The sequence below is a fragment of the Rhinopithecus roxellana genome, unplaced genomic scaffold (assembly GCF_007565055.1).
Source record: "Rhinopithecus roxellana isolate Shanxi Qingling unplaced genomic scaffold, ASM756505v1 contig5407, whole genome shotgun sequence".
Taxonomy (NCBI): Eukaryota; Metazoa; Chordata; class Mammalia; order Primates; family Cercopithecidae; genus Rhinopithecus; species Rhinopithecus roxellana.
The window spans coordinates 13,677-33,586 of record NW_022144031.1 but is presented as its reverse complement, the minus strand read 5'-3'; the positions used below and the strand labels follow the sequence as shown (position 1 = coordinate 33,586).

The 19,910-nt window shown below is 49.4% G+C and overlaps 1 protein-coding gene across 1 annotated transcript; it reads left to right on the top strand.

The window, feature by feature from the left end:
• Positions 1–9,899: 9,899 nt before the first annotated feature.
• Positions 9,900–19,399, top strand: LOC115896144. Its single transcript, XM_030926558.1, has 4 exons — positions 9,900–10,061; positions 11,195–11,613; positions 14,198–14,300; positions 17,246–19,399. The coding sequence occupies exons 1-4, from the start codon at positions 9,900–9,902 to the stop codon at positions 17,441–17,443; spliced, it is 882 nt and encodes a 293-aa protein (XP_030782418.1). The 3' UTR covers positions 17,444–19,399.
• Positions 19,400–19,910: the final 511 nt, after the last annotated feature.

The following is a 19,910-nucleotide window of genomic DNA, read 5'->3' as shown; positions in this document are numbered from 1 at the left end:
GGGATACTAACTTTCCCCATCTCTGGCAAACCAGATGGGGCATCCTATTTCCCTCTTACCACCTTTCTCAGAGAGACCCCACCTCTGAAACAGCCTCTGCCAGGGGCCTCCTTCAGCAGCAGCAAAGCTGAGTATTCCTTGCACTTCCCTTCTTCTGAAGTAAACATCTTAAGCTTGTTTTTCCATCTTCCCAGCTCATTGAAAAAAAAATCTTATGCTTTCTATTTTCCTAACACACACACACACACGAGAAGTGCCGTGAGGGCAGGGGCTCTTGTTTTCCCAGATCTGAGCCTGGCCCTCAAACACTAGCTGAATTCGTACTAACACGATATCCAGAGACAGAAATGCAAATATCCCCACGACTTCAAATACCCTAAGGATCTAACAGGCCTAGTGGCCCATGTAACTATGGTTTGTGCAGGGCCATTCAACTGGTGTCCAAATCCCTGTCCAAGTGAGCTCTTTAATTTCAGGACTTTTCAGACAGCTTTTTCTTTGGTTGTTCTGTTTTGTTTTTGTTAAAGGGATCTATTACAGTTACAATCAAGAATATCCCAGGCTGAGTGTGGTGGCTCATGCCTGTAATCCCAGCACTTTGGGAGGCCAAGGTGAGCGAATCACCTGAGGTCAGGAGTTCAAGACCAGCCTGGACAACATGTTGAAACCCCATCTCTACTAATACAAAAATGAACCATCCATGGTGGCAGGCACTTATAATCCCAGCTACTCAGGAGGCTGAGGCAGGAGAATGGCGTGAACCAGGAGGTGAGGCTGCAGTGAGCCAAGATCATGCCACTGCATTCCAGCCTGGGCAACAGAGTAAGACTGTCTCAAAAAAATAAAAATAAACCAATACACCCACTTAGTTCTTCACCAATGTCAGATATATCAGTTAAAAGAAAAATAATATGAAGCATGTTTTTAAATTTCAGTGTTGAATTTAACCATATATTTTAAGATATGGAGATAGAAGTTCCCCAAGGATCGGGGGAGAAAAAAGCAGTTAAGAAAATTTTAAAACCTCAGGAGAAAAACAAGTATGGGGTAAGACCTCAAGGCAAAACTTTTTCTTTGCACTTTGATTTCAAAAGAACAGATACCAAAAATATGAACTTTCCCATCTGCATTTTGTATTCCTCTACATCCTTTGAAAGGCTGGAGATGGGATCCCAGGTTCCAAAGTGCCTGGCCACGGCTCACATCAGGCGGCATCTTTCACAGCCGTTTACTCCCCTGTGTCTAGAGAGCTCTGTGGCCCAATTTACACAAAAAGGTCCTAATTTACACACGTTCATCACTTTGAACAAAGTCTCAAGAAATGAGACAAATATTGACACTCCACAGAAGTATTCTCTTCCGAAAAGTCAAGTGTCAGGCTTCCATGAGCCAGGCAGCTTGGTTACAGAAAGCACTGGCTGACTTGCTGGTTTAATGTTAAATGCATTTAAAATGCTAAGTGATCCGGCCCCCCTCCCAGTGGGTGTGTGCGTTGAGCTGGCTGCAGTAGTGATGCGCACTGACCACGTTCTTCCTTTGGTTTGGCTTCAAGCAGAGCACCCCACACCCAGGAAGAGGCCATAGGATGGCATCAAGGTCTAGGACAGTTCTAAGGAGAGCTGCAGGCTGACTGCCTCATCTGCAAATAGTCTCATTTCAGAGGAAATCATTGAACAGAGTTCATAACACGTGAATGTTAAAAATTCATATTTCTAATTTCATCCCATTAGAACTTTTGAAGAACAGATGTGCACCTGCTCCAAGTCAATGAGGACGCTCGGACAGTCCCTCACAGGTCCTCGGCCTCCACCTCCCACCTAGAAAATGTCAGCTCAAGCCGATCACAGTGCAGTGCGATTTTCTATAAATAATGTGCACGCCTGCATCTGAGCAGAGATGTGAATGTCTAGAATGTGCCTGACAGGCCCAGGAGGAACTGCAGCAGCTGTGGGGACACAATCCACTAAGGAATCCGATTTGGAGGGAACTCAAGGCAACTAAAACTAGTTCCACTGTTTTTTCTTGGCAAGGCTTGACCAGGGACACTGTTATCACTGTTGCTAATTCATGGTAATTGGGATGGGGACTTAACAGTAATTAAAGCAATTACAGAATTTGCTAGTCAATTACAATGGCACAGATTCCTGAGAATGGAAGAACTGTTGCCCAGGAATAGAGTTCAACAGATCCTCCCCACGCCCCGGGAAACATGGCATTTCCACGCACCCCTGCTTTGGTCCCCCGGCCACCACCCTCCTGATCTTGGCCATCTGATGGCATCTCTCCACAGCTGGAAACACCTGACCTCTTGTCACCCTCCCGTCTGCCCTGCCTTCCTCCAGCCCGGGATATTCAGGGATGCCCACATCCAGGACCAGGAAACCAGGGTTATCCTAAACCAGTGCCTGCATTCAAAGTCCTCCACGGCAGGACAGTCACCAACGGCCAACACTCCCAGAACCTTCCACCTCAAAACGCTGCATTCTCTTTGCTATGTACACACGGAGGCATGTCAGGTTCTACCTAAAGGCATCATCAGGTTCCACGCTGGTCAGGAGCCCAAGCCTAGTCACTCTGCATGATCTCACTTCACCATCCACCGAGAAGCCTGCAGTTTTCCTCTGGTGCACGGTGTGGATGGTGGATGCATTTCCCCTGAAGACTTGGAGACGGGAGCCTGGCCAAGGAGACCCGTCACCCCAGCCCCTGCAAGGCCTGGACGTCCCCTCTGCTGTCTGCACACAGTACCACAAGTCTAGCAGTGCTGGCTCAGTGGTGGGATCCACCTGAACCTGCAGAGGACTCGGGGCAGAACCATGCAGCCTGGCTGCAGCCAGAGGCCTAAGGGATCCCCACGAGGCTCTCCAGCCAAGGTGCCCTCACCACAGGTGGAGCCATGCAAGAGAACTGCCTGCTGAACTGGAAACGTCCCAATCTGCTCAGCCAACACAGAAAGACAACAGCCACCTACAGCTGCTGAGCCCCGAAACGTGGCCACTGGGCCTGAAGGGCTGAATCTGGAATTTAATCTGTGAAGTTCTTTTCAAATATGTTTAGCTATGTAATCAAATCTTTATTCTAATTGAATTTAGAAGAGCCTCTGGCTATGGGCTCCCTTGTCGGGCATCACAGCTCCATGGAGTAAGAATGGGAAGGAGAGGCCCAGAGCCTCTCTGCATTCTCCACGCTAATTCAACATGTCATCTTAAGGAAAGGCACTCCAGCAGGAGAGGTGTGCACGGGAAGAACTGGGTTGGCCCTGACACAAGCATGACCCCCCAGCATCACAGCTGCCTCAGCCAACAGGCAAAAGACAATGATGCCCACCTGGACAGGCCACCGGATGTGATGACGCACCCCAAGCCCTGACGCACCCCAGAGACCCTGGTCCCAGGAACAGCCTGTCAGCCAGAGACCACCCGCTGCTCGTCCGGGTGAAACAGGCAGAACTGCCCGAGCCCTCAAAAGCAGGAAGAATTAAGGAGGCAATTCCTGCGATTCCCACGACACACACAACACTCCTCGGAGACAGACACAGGCTTCGCTGTGAAAGTGCAGAGGACGGTGCAGTCCCTAGGCGGGCTGCTGCTTCCAACGATCGGGGAAGAAACCAGATCCGTTTCCTTGTAGGAGAATCATTTGTACCGTGATTAGACAGAAGGTGGCTGATGTTATCAAATCACCAAGCACCACACGGCTGCTTCTCCAAGGAGGGCCTGGAAACTTGCAGCCACCCGCGTAGGGGCCGCAGTGTTTACAATGGAGACACGGGTGACTGAGGTCTGGTTTCCTCAGGGAAGCTAAATTTGAACTTTCACCACTGAGGAATCGGTCATTTGCAGTCACTCACCCTCAATGCAGAAGAGAGCTCAAGACACTGCACCAGACTTCAACACTCAGAGTTAGGGTCAACTTCACAAGTTTTACAAAATGTCTATTTACTTGGGATGCCAGAAGATATGTAGCTTCACACACACACACCCGGGTTTGCTTAGCCCCTCCACCAGCGGATCTCACCAACAGATGACACATCCACACCTCATCCATGGCAGCACAGAAAACCACTTGGAAAACAGCCACTCCCACCAATCTTCCTGGTTTGGTGTTTAAAACCTGCATCTCATGCGTGAGATCACACTTCTCCGAACAACAGACATTGCGACTGTCATTTCACCCAAAAGGGCTTTAGGAAATGACACGCGGCCCTGATGCCAGAGGTCGCCGGCCACCATACTCTAGCCAAATTCCTTTGTGCCTGTAGGGAGGCTTCAGATACAGCCCGGTCACATTAATGACCGTATGAGAAGCTCAGGGCAGAGATGAACTCAGTGCTGAAGTTTTACACATTTATTGCCCTTTTCTTTTATCCAGAAGACAACGGAGAAAGGCCGGGGCAGATCACCTCATTGAGTGTAATGACTCCAGCCACTTCTCTTCACCCCAGGTCACCCCTCAGTCACACGCTTTTGAGAAACCAAAGCCATTCTGTTCTCTTCACTCTGGGTTCCAAGTACTAAATTCCTCCGTTTTATCAATTAGATTATCAAGCAGCCATTTGTAATCTGGACTGCAATCTGATACAAAATTTAAAACTAATTTAGGTTGCGGTAATAGCTCCTATTTATGTTATAGACAAGGCATGAATGAAAACTTTAATCTGTTCATTGGACAATTTTGCAAACAAACCAATTATTCAAGCAATGACTGTCTTCAGTCAGATGCAAATTAATTTGCTCATAAAAGATTTTCCAATAGGAATTTTTAAATCCATGGTCTGTATTTCCTGAGCCTGTCTCTGCACCTTCCCCCGAGTGCACAGCAGGACTTCCCAGGGCATCCCATCAGCAGGCCCACTGAAGAGAACAAGCCCACAGCCCCCAGCCCAGGAATCAAGTCCGAGCCCCAGCAGCCCCTCGTCCAGCTGAGGCTTCCTCACCAGCACAGCACCCAGAGGACTTCCAGGTTTAATGCCACGTGTGCGTGGAAAGTAGAGTGCTGGAAGGACCACAGTGGACATTCTACAAATGCAAATTCCCTCCTGGAACAGCCCAGCAACCCTCTGTACCTTCTTCAAAGTACCCATGCCAGGCAGGTGCAGAGTCTAATGGGGTGCCTAGGAATCAGCATTTAATACGATTCCGATGAATAAAAGAGTTTGAGAGGTCGGTCAGCGAGAGGCTGCCATGGCCTCCACTGATTTGCAGGCTCTGAAGAGACATCCAGGTAACAGGCCAGACAGGACAGGACAAGGATGGGGAGGTGGAGGGCAAATTCCATAGACCCCCAACCACCCCGCCATCCCCACTGAGACTCCGTGATTTAAGGAGAGGCAAAGCCAGGGAGAAAAGATGCCCGCACCATGCAAGGGACTGAGATTTCACCTAAAGCGCGCAGCATGTGGCTGAGGGTCAAAGTTGGGCAAGCTGGGAGCACAGAACGGGGTTCACAGGCCCAGAGGTGCCCCCCACACCCAGACCTCCCAAGCACTGCCTGTCTCCTGCCTGGTTTATTTCCTGCCCCCCTCTACTGTGTTGGTTTCTCAGCTGCCCCCCACCAATGCACATACCTCTCTACAAGCTTGGTGGACTGAAAATAGCAGGAGGGGTAAGAGCTGGGCTCTGGGGCCAACGTCCTGCTTGAGACATTAGTTCCACCCTACCCAGCTGTGATGTGAGCCCGAGATTTCTCAAATGTGAGATGGGAAGGTAACTCAACCCACTTCCCAGGGCGGCTGTGGAGACTGAGATCACATATAGCCACACCTCGGCGTCCAGCACACGTGGAACCCCAGCCGTGTTGCCCCTGATGGGAATCCCTCTATGCCCCCTCTGCTACCAGAGCCAACTCCTAGCAGTAACTGGAGGGTGCATCCTCTATTCCCACTCCACTCACCTCCCATCGCTCCACGTAGTGACCTGCCGCACAGCGGCCACCAGCAAACCCAGCCCCACCATCCAGGCTCCTGTGGCTAACCGGAACCCTCACCTTGGGGCGTCTTCTACTGGAGGTTCCAAAGGGGGCCGAGAAACCACCCTCAAGGGCACTCACCTGTTCCTTATTGCACGTAATGAACTGCCACACAGGGCCACCAGCAAACCCGGCTCCACCATCCAGGCTTCTGTGGATAACCGAACCCCCACCTTGGGGCGTCTTCCACTTGCGGTTCTGAAGGGGGGCCGAGAAAAAGCCCTCAAGGGCGTTCACATGTTCTTTATTGCATAGTAATGATCTGCCACGCAGGGCCACCAGCAAACCCTGCTCCGCCATCCAGGTTCTGGTGGGTAACTTCCCCCCCCCCCCGCCCCGCTTCCTCCTGGGTGTCTGGGAGGCTCAGAAACTGCCCTCTAAGGGCACTCATCTGTTCCTTATTGCACTAATACCTCGTTTACAGAAATCCACTTTGACTTCCAGCACTGCAGGTGTGACAATTTAGGAATCCTGCTTGCTTGCAAGTTCCAAGAGCTTGAGGTCACGTCCACCTCACCAGCATCCCAGAGACCCAGCACTGTCCCACTCTGTTTAAAATTCCAAAATACTCTTTCAAAATGCTAGTGGCATTTGGTTTGTGCATAAAATGCTAAACACCTTCAAGTGAAACAAATATCTTCAACAGTTTGATTCAATCATAACATGTGAGTTACACATCTGCCAAGTTGTAAAGCCTCAGGCATTTGTAACATTTTATGCATGGTCAAATGAGTCATTAATATAAATTATGAAAATCTCTAACAGGTTTTTTTCTGGCATTAGATGACCAAAGGAAAACTGGGTTCTGGCTGGCTTGTGGGCCTGTAGAGGCAGACATCGGCTGACACAACCAAGCTCCTTCCCACTGGCGTGGCCTCATCCCAGGCCCCTCACCCGGATGCCCACAGGCCCCTGGAGGAGTAAGCTGACCTGTCCACATTTCTCAACTGCACAGCTGTTGCTCACACTGCAGATGGAGCTCAAGGCACGAGCAGGCCACCACGCTAAAAATACCACGCAGCGTCCACGCCAGGTGACGGTGGTTTTCACTCCATCCCAAAGCCCCATATTTGAGTTTACAGCCATGACTACTAAATGGATTTTTAGACCCTCAAGACATACTTTGTTTGCTTTTATGCAACAAAGTTAAAAGATTATCCCTCAGATATAGGCTCTGAAACTGTGGAATAATTATTTGGGAACAGAGCCTCTGCCAGATCAGGATAAGCACTTGGGACAACACCCCGTGACCTCGGCCCACACAAACCCATCCAGACCAGAGGCCTCCTGCACTGCTCTGTCATTTCTGTGGATTTCTGTAAACGAGGTATTCAGTGCAATAAGGAACAGATGAGTGCCCTTGGAGGGCAGTTTCTGAGCCTCCCAGCCACACAGCCACGTTCAGGCTGAAGCCGCACCACCTCCAGAAACACTGTCCCTCACCGAGGTGTGCCTGGCTTCTCCCTTTTTCCAGAACTTAACAAAACCTGAAAGGACAGGTCTGTGTAGAAAAACACAAACTACTTGCGATTCCTCTTCCCAGTTCAGGCTGTAGGAAGCTCGTTTCAGCCCTCACCGTGTTCTGACTGTGGCTTGGTTCCCATAAGAAATAAAGTCAGAATTCTAAGTCCCTGTCTCCTGGGCGGTGTGGCAGGCATACATACCTTCAGTTACATGAGGAAAGGTGTGGCGAGCCCCCTTCCTTCAGTAAAACTGCACGGTTCCCAGAACCCTAATGTCATCCTCCTCATGCCACTGTGAACACCTGGACAGAGCACATTTCAATGCGTGCACCTTCGTGGGCTAGTTTTCTATTTCTCTACTAAATCACCCCAAATTTAGCACCCTAAACACTAACTTATTTTCTCACATTTCTGGAAGCTGGAGTCCAAAACAGGTCCCACCAGCTAATGTCGAGATGTCGGCAGGGCTGGCTCTGGGGAGGCAACCATCTCCTTCCCTCCCGCGGGTCTAGAGGCTTCCGCATCCCCTGGTCCATATGGCACGCACTAGTCTTCAGAACCCACAGCAGCTCTGACGGCCCAACAGGAAGACGCAGAACGTCAGGGGCCCGAGCTCTAGTGGAAGGGCCAAGCCTCTCCAACCTCCCAGCTTCTCATGCACTCCCGTGCGAGCTAATACAGATTCCACTTTAACTAGTGTCATCTGTGTAAGGGGTAAGTGCCCAGCTGTGAACTGGTTAACCTCGCTGACACAGACCCTGGGAATAAACTCACAGGCCATGGACCACTCCACAAGCAATGAGCGACCACCTGCTCGGGGACCTCCATGGCCCAGCAGAGCCCTCCGGTGCCTCCCCGTGGGCTCAGGGACCGGCGGCCGGGGTCTGCAGAGCCAGAGGGCCCTGGATAAAAAAGACAGCTCCCATGTCGGGAGGCACCCACCCGCGGTTGGGTTCCGGGTACTTTAAGTAGCCCAGGTGGACAAGCCACACCGCGTGCAGCTCGATCACCAGAATAATGCCTGCATGTGGCAAGTGCATGGGTGGCCACCCCTCAGCCCAGCTGGCCGCGCTAAGCACATCACCGCCGTGACGCCCAATCAGACTCAGCTGCTGGCACAGTCCAGGCATCGGACCCCAAGAACATTCTGGATCACAATTCACAGTAGTGATTGCGATCAGAGCCACACGTGGCTGAATGTATTTACAGGAGGACGCCACAGCCGATCTGGCTGGACTGAGAGCATTTCCCAATGTACATTCTTACAACCCCATTTTATTTGCGCTTTATTAAACTTTTATGGCTTTTTCTGCCTATCTTCTTTATGGGAGTGTTTCTTGTTCTTATGACTGCAGTGATACTTCAAGCTACAACTATCAATGTGTAAAATTAGTTTCAAAGGCACCTTATCATTAAACATTTCACAAGCAAGCAATCAGAGGCACCTAACCCAGAGGCCTGTTTTCTTCTCTGAGCCAAATCTACATTGGACTCAAAGAAAACGGCACACGGAGAGGGGCTGGATCTCCAGCACCCATTTCTAGGGGGCCTCCTGGGGAGCAGATATGGAGGGAGAAGCCCTGGGCTACGGCACTGTCCGTGGACCTCCGTGGTACACGCAATGACGTACACTTCATTCAGCCTCGAACAGACCACGCCCTCGTTACAGGGTCGGTGATCCACCTCCTGCCATCAGCCCCCCCACCTCACCCAGGGTCTGCATCTGCATCTGTAATAACTTTGCTGTTTTACCCGGGTACTAAAATGCAGCATCGGAATGTTTAAAGGTCTTTAAATATCAACCCTCCAGGTGCAGTTCTTGGCACTTTAATGTGGTCACTCGATGCAGGCCTCACTCACAACTCTGAGGTAGCTCATACCTTTCCTACCTAACCAAGGAAGAAACGGAGGCATGGAAGGTGCAGCTCTTAAGGAGCAGATTAGGATTCAAACCAGTGATCTTCGTCACATGCTGAGCTACCTCTCAGGCTGAGATAACGTTCAAAATGAACCAGGTAGAACAGCGTTCCATAAATCATCCAGAAATGGTCCCTGTGGATGGGCCTATGGTTATTCCCTGAAGAACAAGACCATTTGCCCAAAAATCCACCTGTGTCACACTCAAATGTTTACATATCCAATCATTTTTAAAATAACCCAATCAAGCATGTTCACAGCCATTTAGAGCCATATAGATTGTCTGCTTTGCTGACAATCAACCCAAGACCTCTGTCGACAAAGGGCACAGTACCAGGTCCAGAGAAGGTGGGACAGAGACACAAACAGGAACCACTCCGTCCCTGGGAGCCTCGCTCTGATGGGCCGGCAAAGACATGGCGCAGACGGCGGGGCACAGGCAGACGGCAGGCCAGGAGAAGGGGCTGCGCTGTCGGGAGGCAGAGCTTTGAGCTCTAATGGATGGAACACTGCTAACCAGCGAAGGTGGAGAGAGGGCACCCGTCTGAGAGCATGAAGAGGCAGCAAAGCACAGCTGGCCTCGGGGAACCGGAAGCCACAGGGACATCAGGCTGCGTGCTGCTGTCTGCTGGCCACCGGCTGGGGGACTGTACTGGGCCTGGAGGGACATCCCTGACACTCCCCAGCGGATGCCAGGGGCACCCCCAGCCCCAGGTGAGAACCACGGATCCCATGGCGAATGAGGCCAGCCTGTGGGAAGTGGGGCTGGGACAGCTCTGCACAGCTTAATAGGAAAGTTGGGTTATATTTTGTGGGGTTTTGGTCACGCCAATGGCTGGTCAGGGCTGTCCGTCAGGAAGTGATTTGAGGACAGACTAGAGAAGGGGCCGCCAAGGCCAGCAGGGCATTCGCTGCCTGGGTCCAAGGAAAAGGAAATGAAGGCTGGCGATATGACAGTGTGGGGGAGCACAGAGGGAAGGAACTGGTGGAGACACAGGACTGGCTCTGCACAGGGCCACGAGCAGCTACCCGGGGGTCGTCCTATTAATTCTCCTCAGGGCCCCAAGAGGCGGCTGTGAGGATCCCTCTCCTGAGGACAGAACTGCTCCAGAGCCACACAGCGAGGATCCACAGAACCAAGATCCGGGCCAGCTCCAAAGCGGGCGATCTTGACCCCTCACCCGTGGTCCTGAGGCAGGGATCAGAGCGCCCTGGACACACAGACCCTCCCAGGAACTGCAGAAAGGGGAAGCAGACGCCCCGGACCAGCGGCAGGACCCAGGGTTTCTGCCCTCCAGGGCACACTGGGACCAGCCACTGCACAGGTGGACACACGGTGCTTTAACCCGCGCTGGGGAAAGGAGCCCTAGCTCTCAGGGTAGAGACCGCAGTTCGATCGGGCCGGCCTCCCTGCTGGGCACAGCCTGAGCCACATGACCAAGGCCAGAGAGGATTACCAAGGTACACCTGGCCCAGCTTCCGGCAGCCCCCGACAAGGCCACTACCCTCACTCGAACAGCCCGGTCCATCACCAAGCCCCACCCTCTTTTGCCAGCCCTGCCCCCACAGGGCCCCGCCTCTCGCATGCAAGTCCCGCCCCCAAGGCGCAGCTTGCCTGCAGCCCCGCCCCACTGGCTCCACCCCATCGCCTGCAAGCCCCATCCCCAAGGCCCAGCTCACCTGCATCCCCGCCTACTAGGCTACACTCCTCACCTGCAAAGAGCCACCCGTCACTAAGCTCCTCCCATCACTTGCACAGCCCCGCGCAACATAGCACGCCCTTCCAGGAGCCCCTCTTTTCACCTGCGCAGCCCCGCCCTTCACCAGGCCCCACTCCATCTGCATAGACACGCCTCACGCCACGCCCCACTTCTCCCCTGCCCACTTCCCCCTCCTATCAACTGTCCACATCCTGCTGCTGGCTGCACCCCGCCCCTTTCGGCAAGCCGGCCGCGCCCCTTTTACCCGTGAGTTCGCTTCTCACCTTGCCCGCCTCCTTCGGCATGTGGGCCCCACCCCTCCCGCCCATCTCCCTCTGCACCGCCCTCCCGCCCGTCCCAGAGCAGTGGAGGCCCGCCCTTTTCATCTACAGCCTATCGCAGAGGACGTTGCCGTTCGCGCTGACCAATAGGAGTGGTGGCCGTCACGGCAAGCCCCGCCCCGCGCCCTACGTCGGGTTAAGTGGGGTCCCTCGCCAGCCCCGCGCTGATCATACGCCCTGTGGCGCGCGGCAGGGACTGTGTACGCTGAGGCTGCTGAGCGGCGGGTGAGACGCTGCGGTCGGAGGCTAGAAGTGCTCGGCGTGCTGGCACCCGGGAGAGGAAGGTCCAGGGCGGGCCGGAGACGTAGGGGTCCGCGTCCCTGCGCCCAGGCCTGGCAGCTCCCCGCACTGTGGGCGCCCCGCACCCCGAGCCCCTGCCAGGGCCTTCCTTGGGCTCCCGCATCCGAGGCTCTGAGGCCGGAGGACCCCGGAGCTCCTGCGCCTCCCGGGGCTGGGGGCCGGGCCTGCCCGTGGCGCTCCTGGCGGAGCCCTCCATTGGCGTGGGCTTTAATGGGGGTAGTAAATGGGGCCGGCAGTTGTGGTTCTCGCTGATGGCTTTGCTCCTAGTTCATTGTTGTTGGAGGCCGAGTCCTTAAGAGACCCGAGGCGCCCACAGCCCGCTCTTAAAGTCCGGCTGTGTTCAGAGAACTGAAGCCTCCCGGAATTTAACTGTTTTGGTTTTTTAATGACTCAATTTATGGGGAAAAGACGAAGCGGTTTAGTGTTCATGGTAATCCACGAGCCCGTATTTAATGTAACAGTTCAGCGCTGCCGGCCCAGGCCAGGGGGAGACACGGGGCGTCCGTGGCGTGAGTTTGGCAGCAGGTTACTGGAAAGTTCGGGGGAGACCCTGGCCTTACCGCTCAGGGGTTTCCTATCATGTCCTTGCTGATAAGTAACTTCTTAAAATGCTTCTCTGTCCCATAATTCTGAAATTTGCTAAATCAGTAAGCAAATGTTGACTATAGCATATCTTCATAATGTTGACAGTGACTGAATAGGTGTTTTTTTCCCCTGTATATATCTTTAAAATATTTCGGTGGGATATATTAATGTAGAAAAGCCCGTAAGACATATAGTACAATTTGAGAGAATAATAGTTTTTTTTTTGTTTGTTTTGTTTTGTTTTGTTTTTAAGAGACGGGATCTTGCTCTGTTGCCCAGGCTGGTTTTGAACTCCTGGGCTCAAGTGATCCCCCTCCTCAGCCTCTCACACTGCTGGGCTTACAGGTGTAAGCCATCTCATCCAGGTAAGAATAATTAGAAAATAAGTAGGTTGGGCGCGGTGGCTCACACCGGTAACTGCAGCATGTTGAGAGGCCAAGGTGGGCGGACCACTTGAGGTCAGGAGTTTAAGACCAGCCTGGCCAACATGGTGAAACCCAGTCCCTACTAAAAATGCAAAAATTAGCTGGGCGTGGTGGTGAGCACTTGTCGTCCCAGCCACTCAGGAGGCTGAGGCAGGAGAATTGCTTGAACCCAGGAGGTGGAGGTTGCAGTGAGCCGAGATTGCACCACTGCACTCTAGCCTGGGCAACAGAGCGAGACTCTTGTCTCCAAAAAAAAAAAAAAAAGTGTCCCCATGACCAAGCTGAAGATTTCCCCTAACTGCTCATAACCCTCTCTCTCCCTCTTAGATTACCACTGTCATGACATAGAGAAATGTCCTTGCTTTTTAAAAATATTTTACCATCTCTATGCATTCTGACAGTATCTTGTTACCTGTTTGAATAATACCTGTTTAAGATAATACTGTATCATGTGTATCTTTTGTTTAACATTATGTGACCCGCATCTTTGTTACATGCATCTTTGTTACAGTTGTAGGCCCTTTTATTGGTAAGTTTTTTTTTTTAATTGAATGATTAGTCCGCAGTTTATCCAGTCGCTGTTACACCTCCAGGTGAGTTGAGTTTGGGACTGTCAGAGTTCGTGCTGACAATCTTGTCCGTGAGTGCTGGGGCAGCAGTGTAAGGTGTGGAGGATATAGACCAAGAGGTGAACGGATTTCCAGTATTCAGATTTTTTTTTTTTTTTTTTTTTGACGCCCAGGCTGGAGTGTAGTGGCGTGATCTCGGCCCACTGCAACCTCCGCTTCCCAGGTTCAACGATTCTCCTGCCTCAGCCTCCCAAGTATCTGGGACTATAGGCACCCGCCACCACGCTTGGCTAACTTTTGTATTTTTAGTAGAGACTGGGTTTCACCATATTGGCCAGGCTGGTCTCGAACTCTTGACCTCAGGTGATCCACCCACCTCGGCTTCCCAAACTGCTGGGATTACAGGTGTGAGCCACCACGCCCTGCCTCTTCAGCTTTCTAAAGAATGCCAAGTATTTTCCAAAGTTGTTCCACTTTGTACTCCCTGTAGCAGTGTATGAGAGCTCCTGGTAATATTAGGCTTTTTAAGTTTTCACCAATTCGGTAGGCATGTAATGGGATTTAACTATAGTGTGAATTTCTTCCAATATTTTGAAGGCTTGTGAGGATTCTGTGAGGAAAAGAAGCCCTTTTGTTTAAGAGTTTCTTAAGGGGAATTTAAACCATAATTGTATTATAGTTATTTTTGAACATGTATAAAGAAAAGGTTTCCAACACTGAAGCTTTAGTTAAGATAAAAGGTCATTAAAATGGGAAGGACCTTACCAGAAATTAGTTTTCTGGAATGTGCAAGATTTTGGAAGATGCAGTATTTAATTTTTTTCTAATTAATAATCTTTATCACATGAGAGTATTTTCACTATGTGGCTGAATAATGTTAACCAGATAATTTTCCTGCAGCTCATCTAACTTAGATGACTTTTAATCTAGACATGCACACCACAGAGCGTGGCGATGGAACAGTAACCGGGCTTGTGAGAGGGCTCTACAGTATCAACTAGGAGACAAGATCCACGGATTCACTGTAAACCAGGTATGGGTCCTTCTCGGCACCTCCTTATAAATCCACATACATTGCAGGTGTGGCTTCTGGCATATGTACGGGCCCTTCAGGGTGGAGACTAGCCTTGTCCTCGTGTCCCAAGGCCCTGGCCCAGCTCCTGTTGCATGATGGCTACTCGGCTGAACAGAGCTTGTGAGAGAAATGACCCCCGATCCCTTCCTGGAATGTCGCGAAGCCTGATTCTTGTCAGATTTGAGAGAGTAACACTTCCAGCTGGGTCTCTGTCATCAGACACGCTAGGGTTTCCGCAGCCAAACCTGACGATTCGCTGAGTGTGAGCACGAAGACTCAGTGCCCTGATCTGTTCAGTCAGGTTTTGCCATCAAATAGTTTGCTCTAAACTTCTGCAGAATCTTTCAGTTTTCTGAGCCTTTTGGGTTTCAAAATTATAAAGAAGAAATTGTGGACTTATACTTACTTGGGTTTATATTAAAATGGATTCATTTGTTTTTTGTTTTGTTATTTGCTTAAACCTTTTCCTTTTTTTTTTTTTTTTTTTTTTTTTTAAGCATAGTAACTAAAAATGACAACACTTCACATATTTGGCCAGCTGTTGGCTCTGTGCTATGCTTGATGTTATAGCAAATTTAAAAGACACAACTTACCATCTAGAAAGACTGATGTGGCTGTGACTGGAGGCACATGGTGGACGCCATGCGGAGGGCCAAGGACAAGGGCGGGAGCTGCTGCTGCTGGGGGAGAGGGAAGAGCTCCTGGAGAGGGTGGTGTGAGAAAGCAGCTGCCTCTGGGCAGGGCTCCAGCAAGGGAGCCAGGGCAGTGACTAGGGGGTCCCAGGCAAGGTCCAGGCATGGGAGTCCTGACAACAGACTCAGAGCATTTGTGAAATCCTGCAAAGGCCGGGCAAAGACACCTGGGTTTATAGTACTGGTTACTATTACTAAAGGCCTCACCCAGAGTGGTAGATTCTTCTCCTTTATTTTTCAAATTTTATAGAAATGTACTTATTTTTGAGACTGGGACTCACCCTGTCGCCCAGGCTGGAGTGCAGTGGCATGATCTTGGCTCACTGCAGCCTCAAACTCCTGGGCTCAAGCGATCCTGTCACCTCAGTCCCCCAAATAACTGGGACAAGGTGCCCCCACGCCTGGCTCATTGTGTGTGTGTGTGTGTGTGTGTGTGTGTGTAGGTGGAAACTTGCTTTGTTGTCTAGGCTGGTCTCAAACTCCTGGGTTCAAGCAATCCTCTTGTCTTGTGTATTAGTCTAATCTCACACTGCTGTGAAGAAATACCCAAGACTGGGTAATTTATAAAGAATGAGCTAAAAAGTAAAGAGGTTTCATTGACTCACAGTTCTGCATGGCTGGGGAGGCCTCAGGAAACTTACAATCGTGGTGGAAGGCACCTCTTCACAGGGTGGCAGGGAAGAGAATGACAAGTGAAGGGGGCAGCCCCTTATAAAACCGTCAGATCTCGTGAGAACGTACTCACTGTCACGAGAATAACATGGGGGAACCCCCCTCATGATCAATTACCTCCTACCAGGTCCCTCCCACAACGTGTGGGGATTATGGGAACTACAATTCAAGATGAGATTTGGGTGGGGACGCAGCCAAACCATATCACCTTGGCCTTCCAAAGTGCTGGGATTAAAGGTGTGAGCCACTGTATCCAGCCATAGAAACTTACGATAAGTCATGTTTCTGGTTTGAGAAATAGCTACCATGAACGCTATTATTATTAAAGCTATGTATTATTAGAAAGCAGACATCTCACTGTATCTGCTGATTTTAAATGCATTGATCATCTGTTACAAAGCACGGTAAGCTTGGAAACAAGTAATTTAACAGCGGTAGATGATGCAGGTCGTAGTGGGCCACTTATGCATGACTGTTGGATGGCAGGCTCCCTAGATTGGGCTGAGGAGACCTGAGGTCTCACCTCTGCCAGCGACTTGCTGTGTGCACTTGGTCAGGTGACTCATGGCACCTGGACGGAGGGGGTGGCAAGTGGTGTGGTGATCACAGGGACATGGTATGTGATTGAGGGAGAGGGCCGGCTGGCATGACTGGAAGACAAGACAGTTTCTTTCATACCGAGAAGTATGGACACTTACCAGGAGGCTTACCTAGAGTAGGAGAAGACCTTCCACCCCGCTCAGGAGTGGGAGTCTTTCATCTTTTGGGGGGGCATTTCTATCCTCCCAGCCCCTCCAGCTGTTCTGGAAGCCCCAGCTTTGTGCTTCCAGCTACCATTGCGAATCCATCCCACACTAGGAGAAGCAAAGACTGATCCTGGAGCCTCTCCCCGCTGTCGCCAGCTAGCCCACTCCAGCATTTCCCCTCCCTGCAGGCCCGTTCTGCATACAACAGGAGATTATATGCACAGAAACAGGAGACACACGGCCGATGTTGGAAGGGGTGCTGTGTTACCGAGGTGCAGTACACAAAAGCAGGAGGCACTCAGCAGATGTTGGAAAGGGTGCCGTGTTACTTAGGTGCAGCACAGTACCGTGGGAAGGGCAGACACCAGGGTGAATCCTGGCTCTGTGATTTGGGCGGCTTATGTCATCACCGTGAGCCTCAGGTTTTTCATCTGTAAATGAGGATGAGAATACCTCCCTCACAGAGTATATGTGACATGATTAGAAAATGCCTAGCCAAAAAATAATAAAAAATTAAAAAAATAGAAAATACCTAGCTAGTAATAAGCACTCAATATATATATATATATACACACCACACATTCTCATCTGCCTTTTTTAAGTCTTACTTTCCTTGTTTGTAGGACAAGGAACTTGGACAGGATGGTTCTGTTCTCTCCAGCTCTGAAATACTGGCTTCCCGGCATCATCTAATTTCAGGCAGAAAAGCCAGTTTTCTCAGTGTGTCGAAGATCACCATTTCAAAGGCCATTTTGTCTAAGTTTAACTGGTTGTGTTTTTCTGGTTAACTCAAGTGACATCTGTTCCCGAGCTGTTCCTGACGGCAGTGAAGCTCAGCCACGATGACACAGGAGCCAGGTATTTACACCTGGCCAGAGAAGACATGAATAATCTGTTCAGGTACATGGTGCATTGTAAGAACATGGTCTTGAATGTTTTATTTAAATCAGGGATGTCCAATCTTTTGCAGAGATGCAAAGAAATGCAGTAGCTGACAGACACAGGATGGCTCTGGGAGATGCAGAAGGAGCATGTCACCCAAAATAGAGCCAAACGGGTATCCTTAAGGAAGGAGCAAAGGGGCTGAAGAAGGGATTTGTCATGAGAGATGGGACAGGAAGTTCGCTAGAGGCAGAGGGAGAGCATGAGAATGTCAGGAAGAGACGAGATCCTCACACATCTGGGAAGCTGACAATCCATCAGAATGGCCAGGAGGAAAATAAGGAGAAGCAGAAATAATAGATGAGGCTGGATATAGAAGCAGGGTTCAAGCTGTGTCTATTGTGGTAAAGAGTTGTGATTCTATCCGGAAGGCAATGGGTAGCATTCTAAACAAAGATCTTTTAAAACGAGAGTCAGAAAATATTTTCTGCAAAGGGCTAAATGTTAAACATTTTAAGTTTTCCAAGCCATATGGTCTCTCTGTTAATGATTTAGCTCTTCCATTTTACCATGAAAACAGTCAGAGATGTCATATAACACATGTATGTGGCTGTGTCCCAGTACAAGTTTACTTACAAATGCAGACTGCGTCAGACATGGGCCATGCATGGTAGTTTGCCACACCCTATTTTAGAAAGCTCAGGTTTGTGATATGATGGAGAATGCCTATGAGAGCTCTTGTTTTAAATGGTAGAGTGAACATACACTGCAGTTCTATCCTGCTTGACCCAAGCTCTTGATATTGAAACGTAGAAAAGATAGCAAATAGATAGATGATAGGCAGGTAGATAGATGATAGATAAAGAAAATACATAGCTGTTCCAGAAAACAGAAAGGGATAACTTCATGAACCAAAAAGAAAGTAATATACTTTAGAAAGGAAGCAGGCTGGAAAATCCACAGTTGCAAAGCGAATAAAATTTCCAAATGCCTCTTTGAGTCCTTTCCTGGAAGTAGTCACAGCCGACTTCCTCCTCTGTTTTTTGTTTGTTTGTTGTTTGCTTTTTTGTGGTGTTTTTGTTGTTGCTTTTTTTTTTTTAAAAAAAATCCCTTTCCCTGCTTTTTTGTCACAGAAGCCTTTGTCACTTCAAACACTGCAAGTGTTCTTTTAAAAAAATTATATCAATCTTTCAATTAAAATGCAACATGTCTGCAACCTGGTATCTGGAGAGGTGAGATGGACAAAGGAGCCCTTGTTACTGCACGTTTTCTTGCCCCAGCCTTCACCTTGCACACAGCAACAGACGATGCACAAAGCCACTTCCTTATGAACTGAAATTCTGATCTTTTTATGACCGACCTTTCCATCTTTCACCTTCCCCTCTCCCATGCTGTGAATGATTGTATTGGACATTTTTGTTTTACTCTCAGTGACAAGGGAACACAGGTAGCTCTAATATAACTGTGACCCAGATGCTTCTGTTTCTATAATGTATTCATTTTCTAGCAAACATTTACATCCATCATTTTTCACTGTCTTTTGAAAATAATTAGGCAATATCTCATCTGAGGTAGAATGTTTCTAGTGGTTGTGTTCTGAGGGAAAAAAACTAATCTGTTCTCTATCCACTGCTTTCCAGGAACAGTAAGAGGACCTTTTGCTTGAATAATTTTTATCCACACTGCAGAGTGGGTAATGAGCAGATTATGTAAAAACAATTCTGCTTCACTTCAGTAACAGCCTCCTCAACTCATTTTTTGTCAACAAACTTATTTTTCCAGCAGAAGAATCCCAGGCTTCTTAGAGAACCCAGTGACTTTTTGCACCTAAATCAGTGAAATCATGTTTTTTTCTGCCATATCCATAGTTCAAACAAAGATGAGGCAAAGCCAGACTCATTCCTGAAGGAACCCAAGAAAGTCCTCCTTTCTCTCTCTGGAATGAAATGAATTCTCTAGACCATCAGTTCTAACCTTCAAAAACCAAACCTGTTTGTGAGATCTCCTTCAAATACTACTGTAGACCCCAGTGTTTATTCATCAAATTTTTTGAATATTTGTTTTATTTGGAATCAATTTATTTGTATGTTTAGTTTTTGTATTAATATAAGGGAGAAATGTTTAAGTCTGTCTATGTCATATGTACATCTGGCTTATTGCCCAATTAATTTTAGCCTCGGGCTAAACTTTGGTTTCTGTCTTTAATTTTTGTCAGAACAGATATAAGTGATCTCAAAACATCTGCTTTTACTGTAGGGACTCATGCTACCATCTCCATTCCTCTCTCTTTTCTTGCAATCTGGGTGGAAATTCTTTAATATGAACATTTCAACCACCTTCACTCTCCCATGTCCACTATCAGCACATTCTAACTTATCCAGCCAAGGCTGTCATCTTAGGCCAGGGATTTTTTAGGAATCTATTTTGCTGTGATATGGCTGGCACCCCTTTGACTCATTTTATCACCCCAGAGTTGTTTCCATTTTAGGAGCCCAAGAGGGCAGAAAAAGAAGTAGGCGAGCAATTAAACCCTCTGAGTCGGGAGCGTCTCCCCTTGTGTTAAGCAACATTGTAGA

What these genes read in the sequence shown, in the direction of transcription:
- LOC115896144 (XM_030926558.1), top strand. Translation starts at nt 9,900, where the DNA reads ATGAAGAGGCAGCAAAGCACAGCTGGCCTCGGGGAACCGGAAGCCACA. An exon ending in AGGGGCACCCCCAGCCCCAG is followed by an intron (nt 10,062 to 11,194) that starts GTGAGAACCACG and finishes CCATCTGCATAG; the next exon opens with ACACGCCTCACGCCACGCCC. An exon ending in CTGAGGCTGCTGAGCGGCGG is followed by an intron (nt 11,614 to 14,197) that starts GTGAGACGCTGC and finishes CTTTTAATCTAG; the next exon opens with ACATGCACACCACAGAGCGT.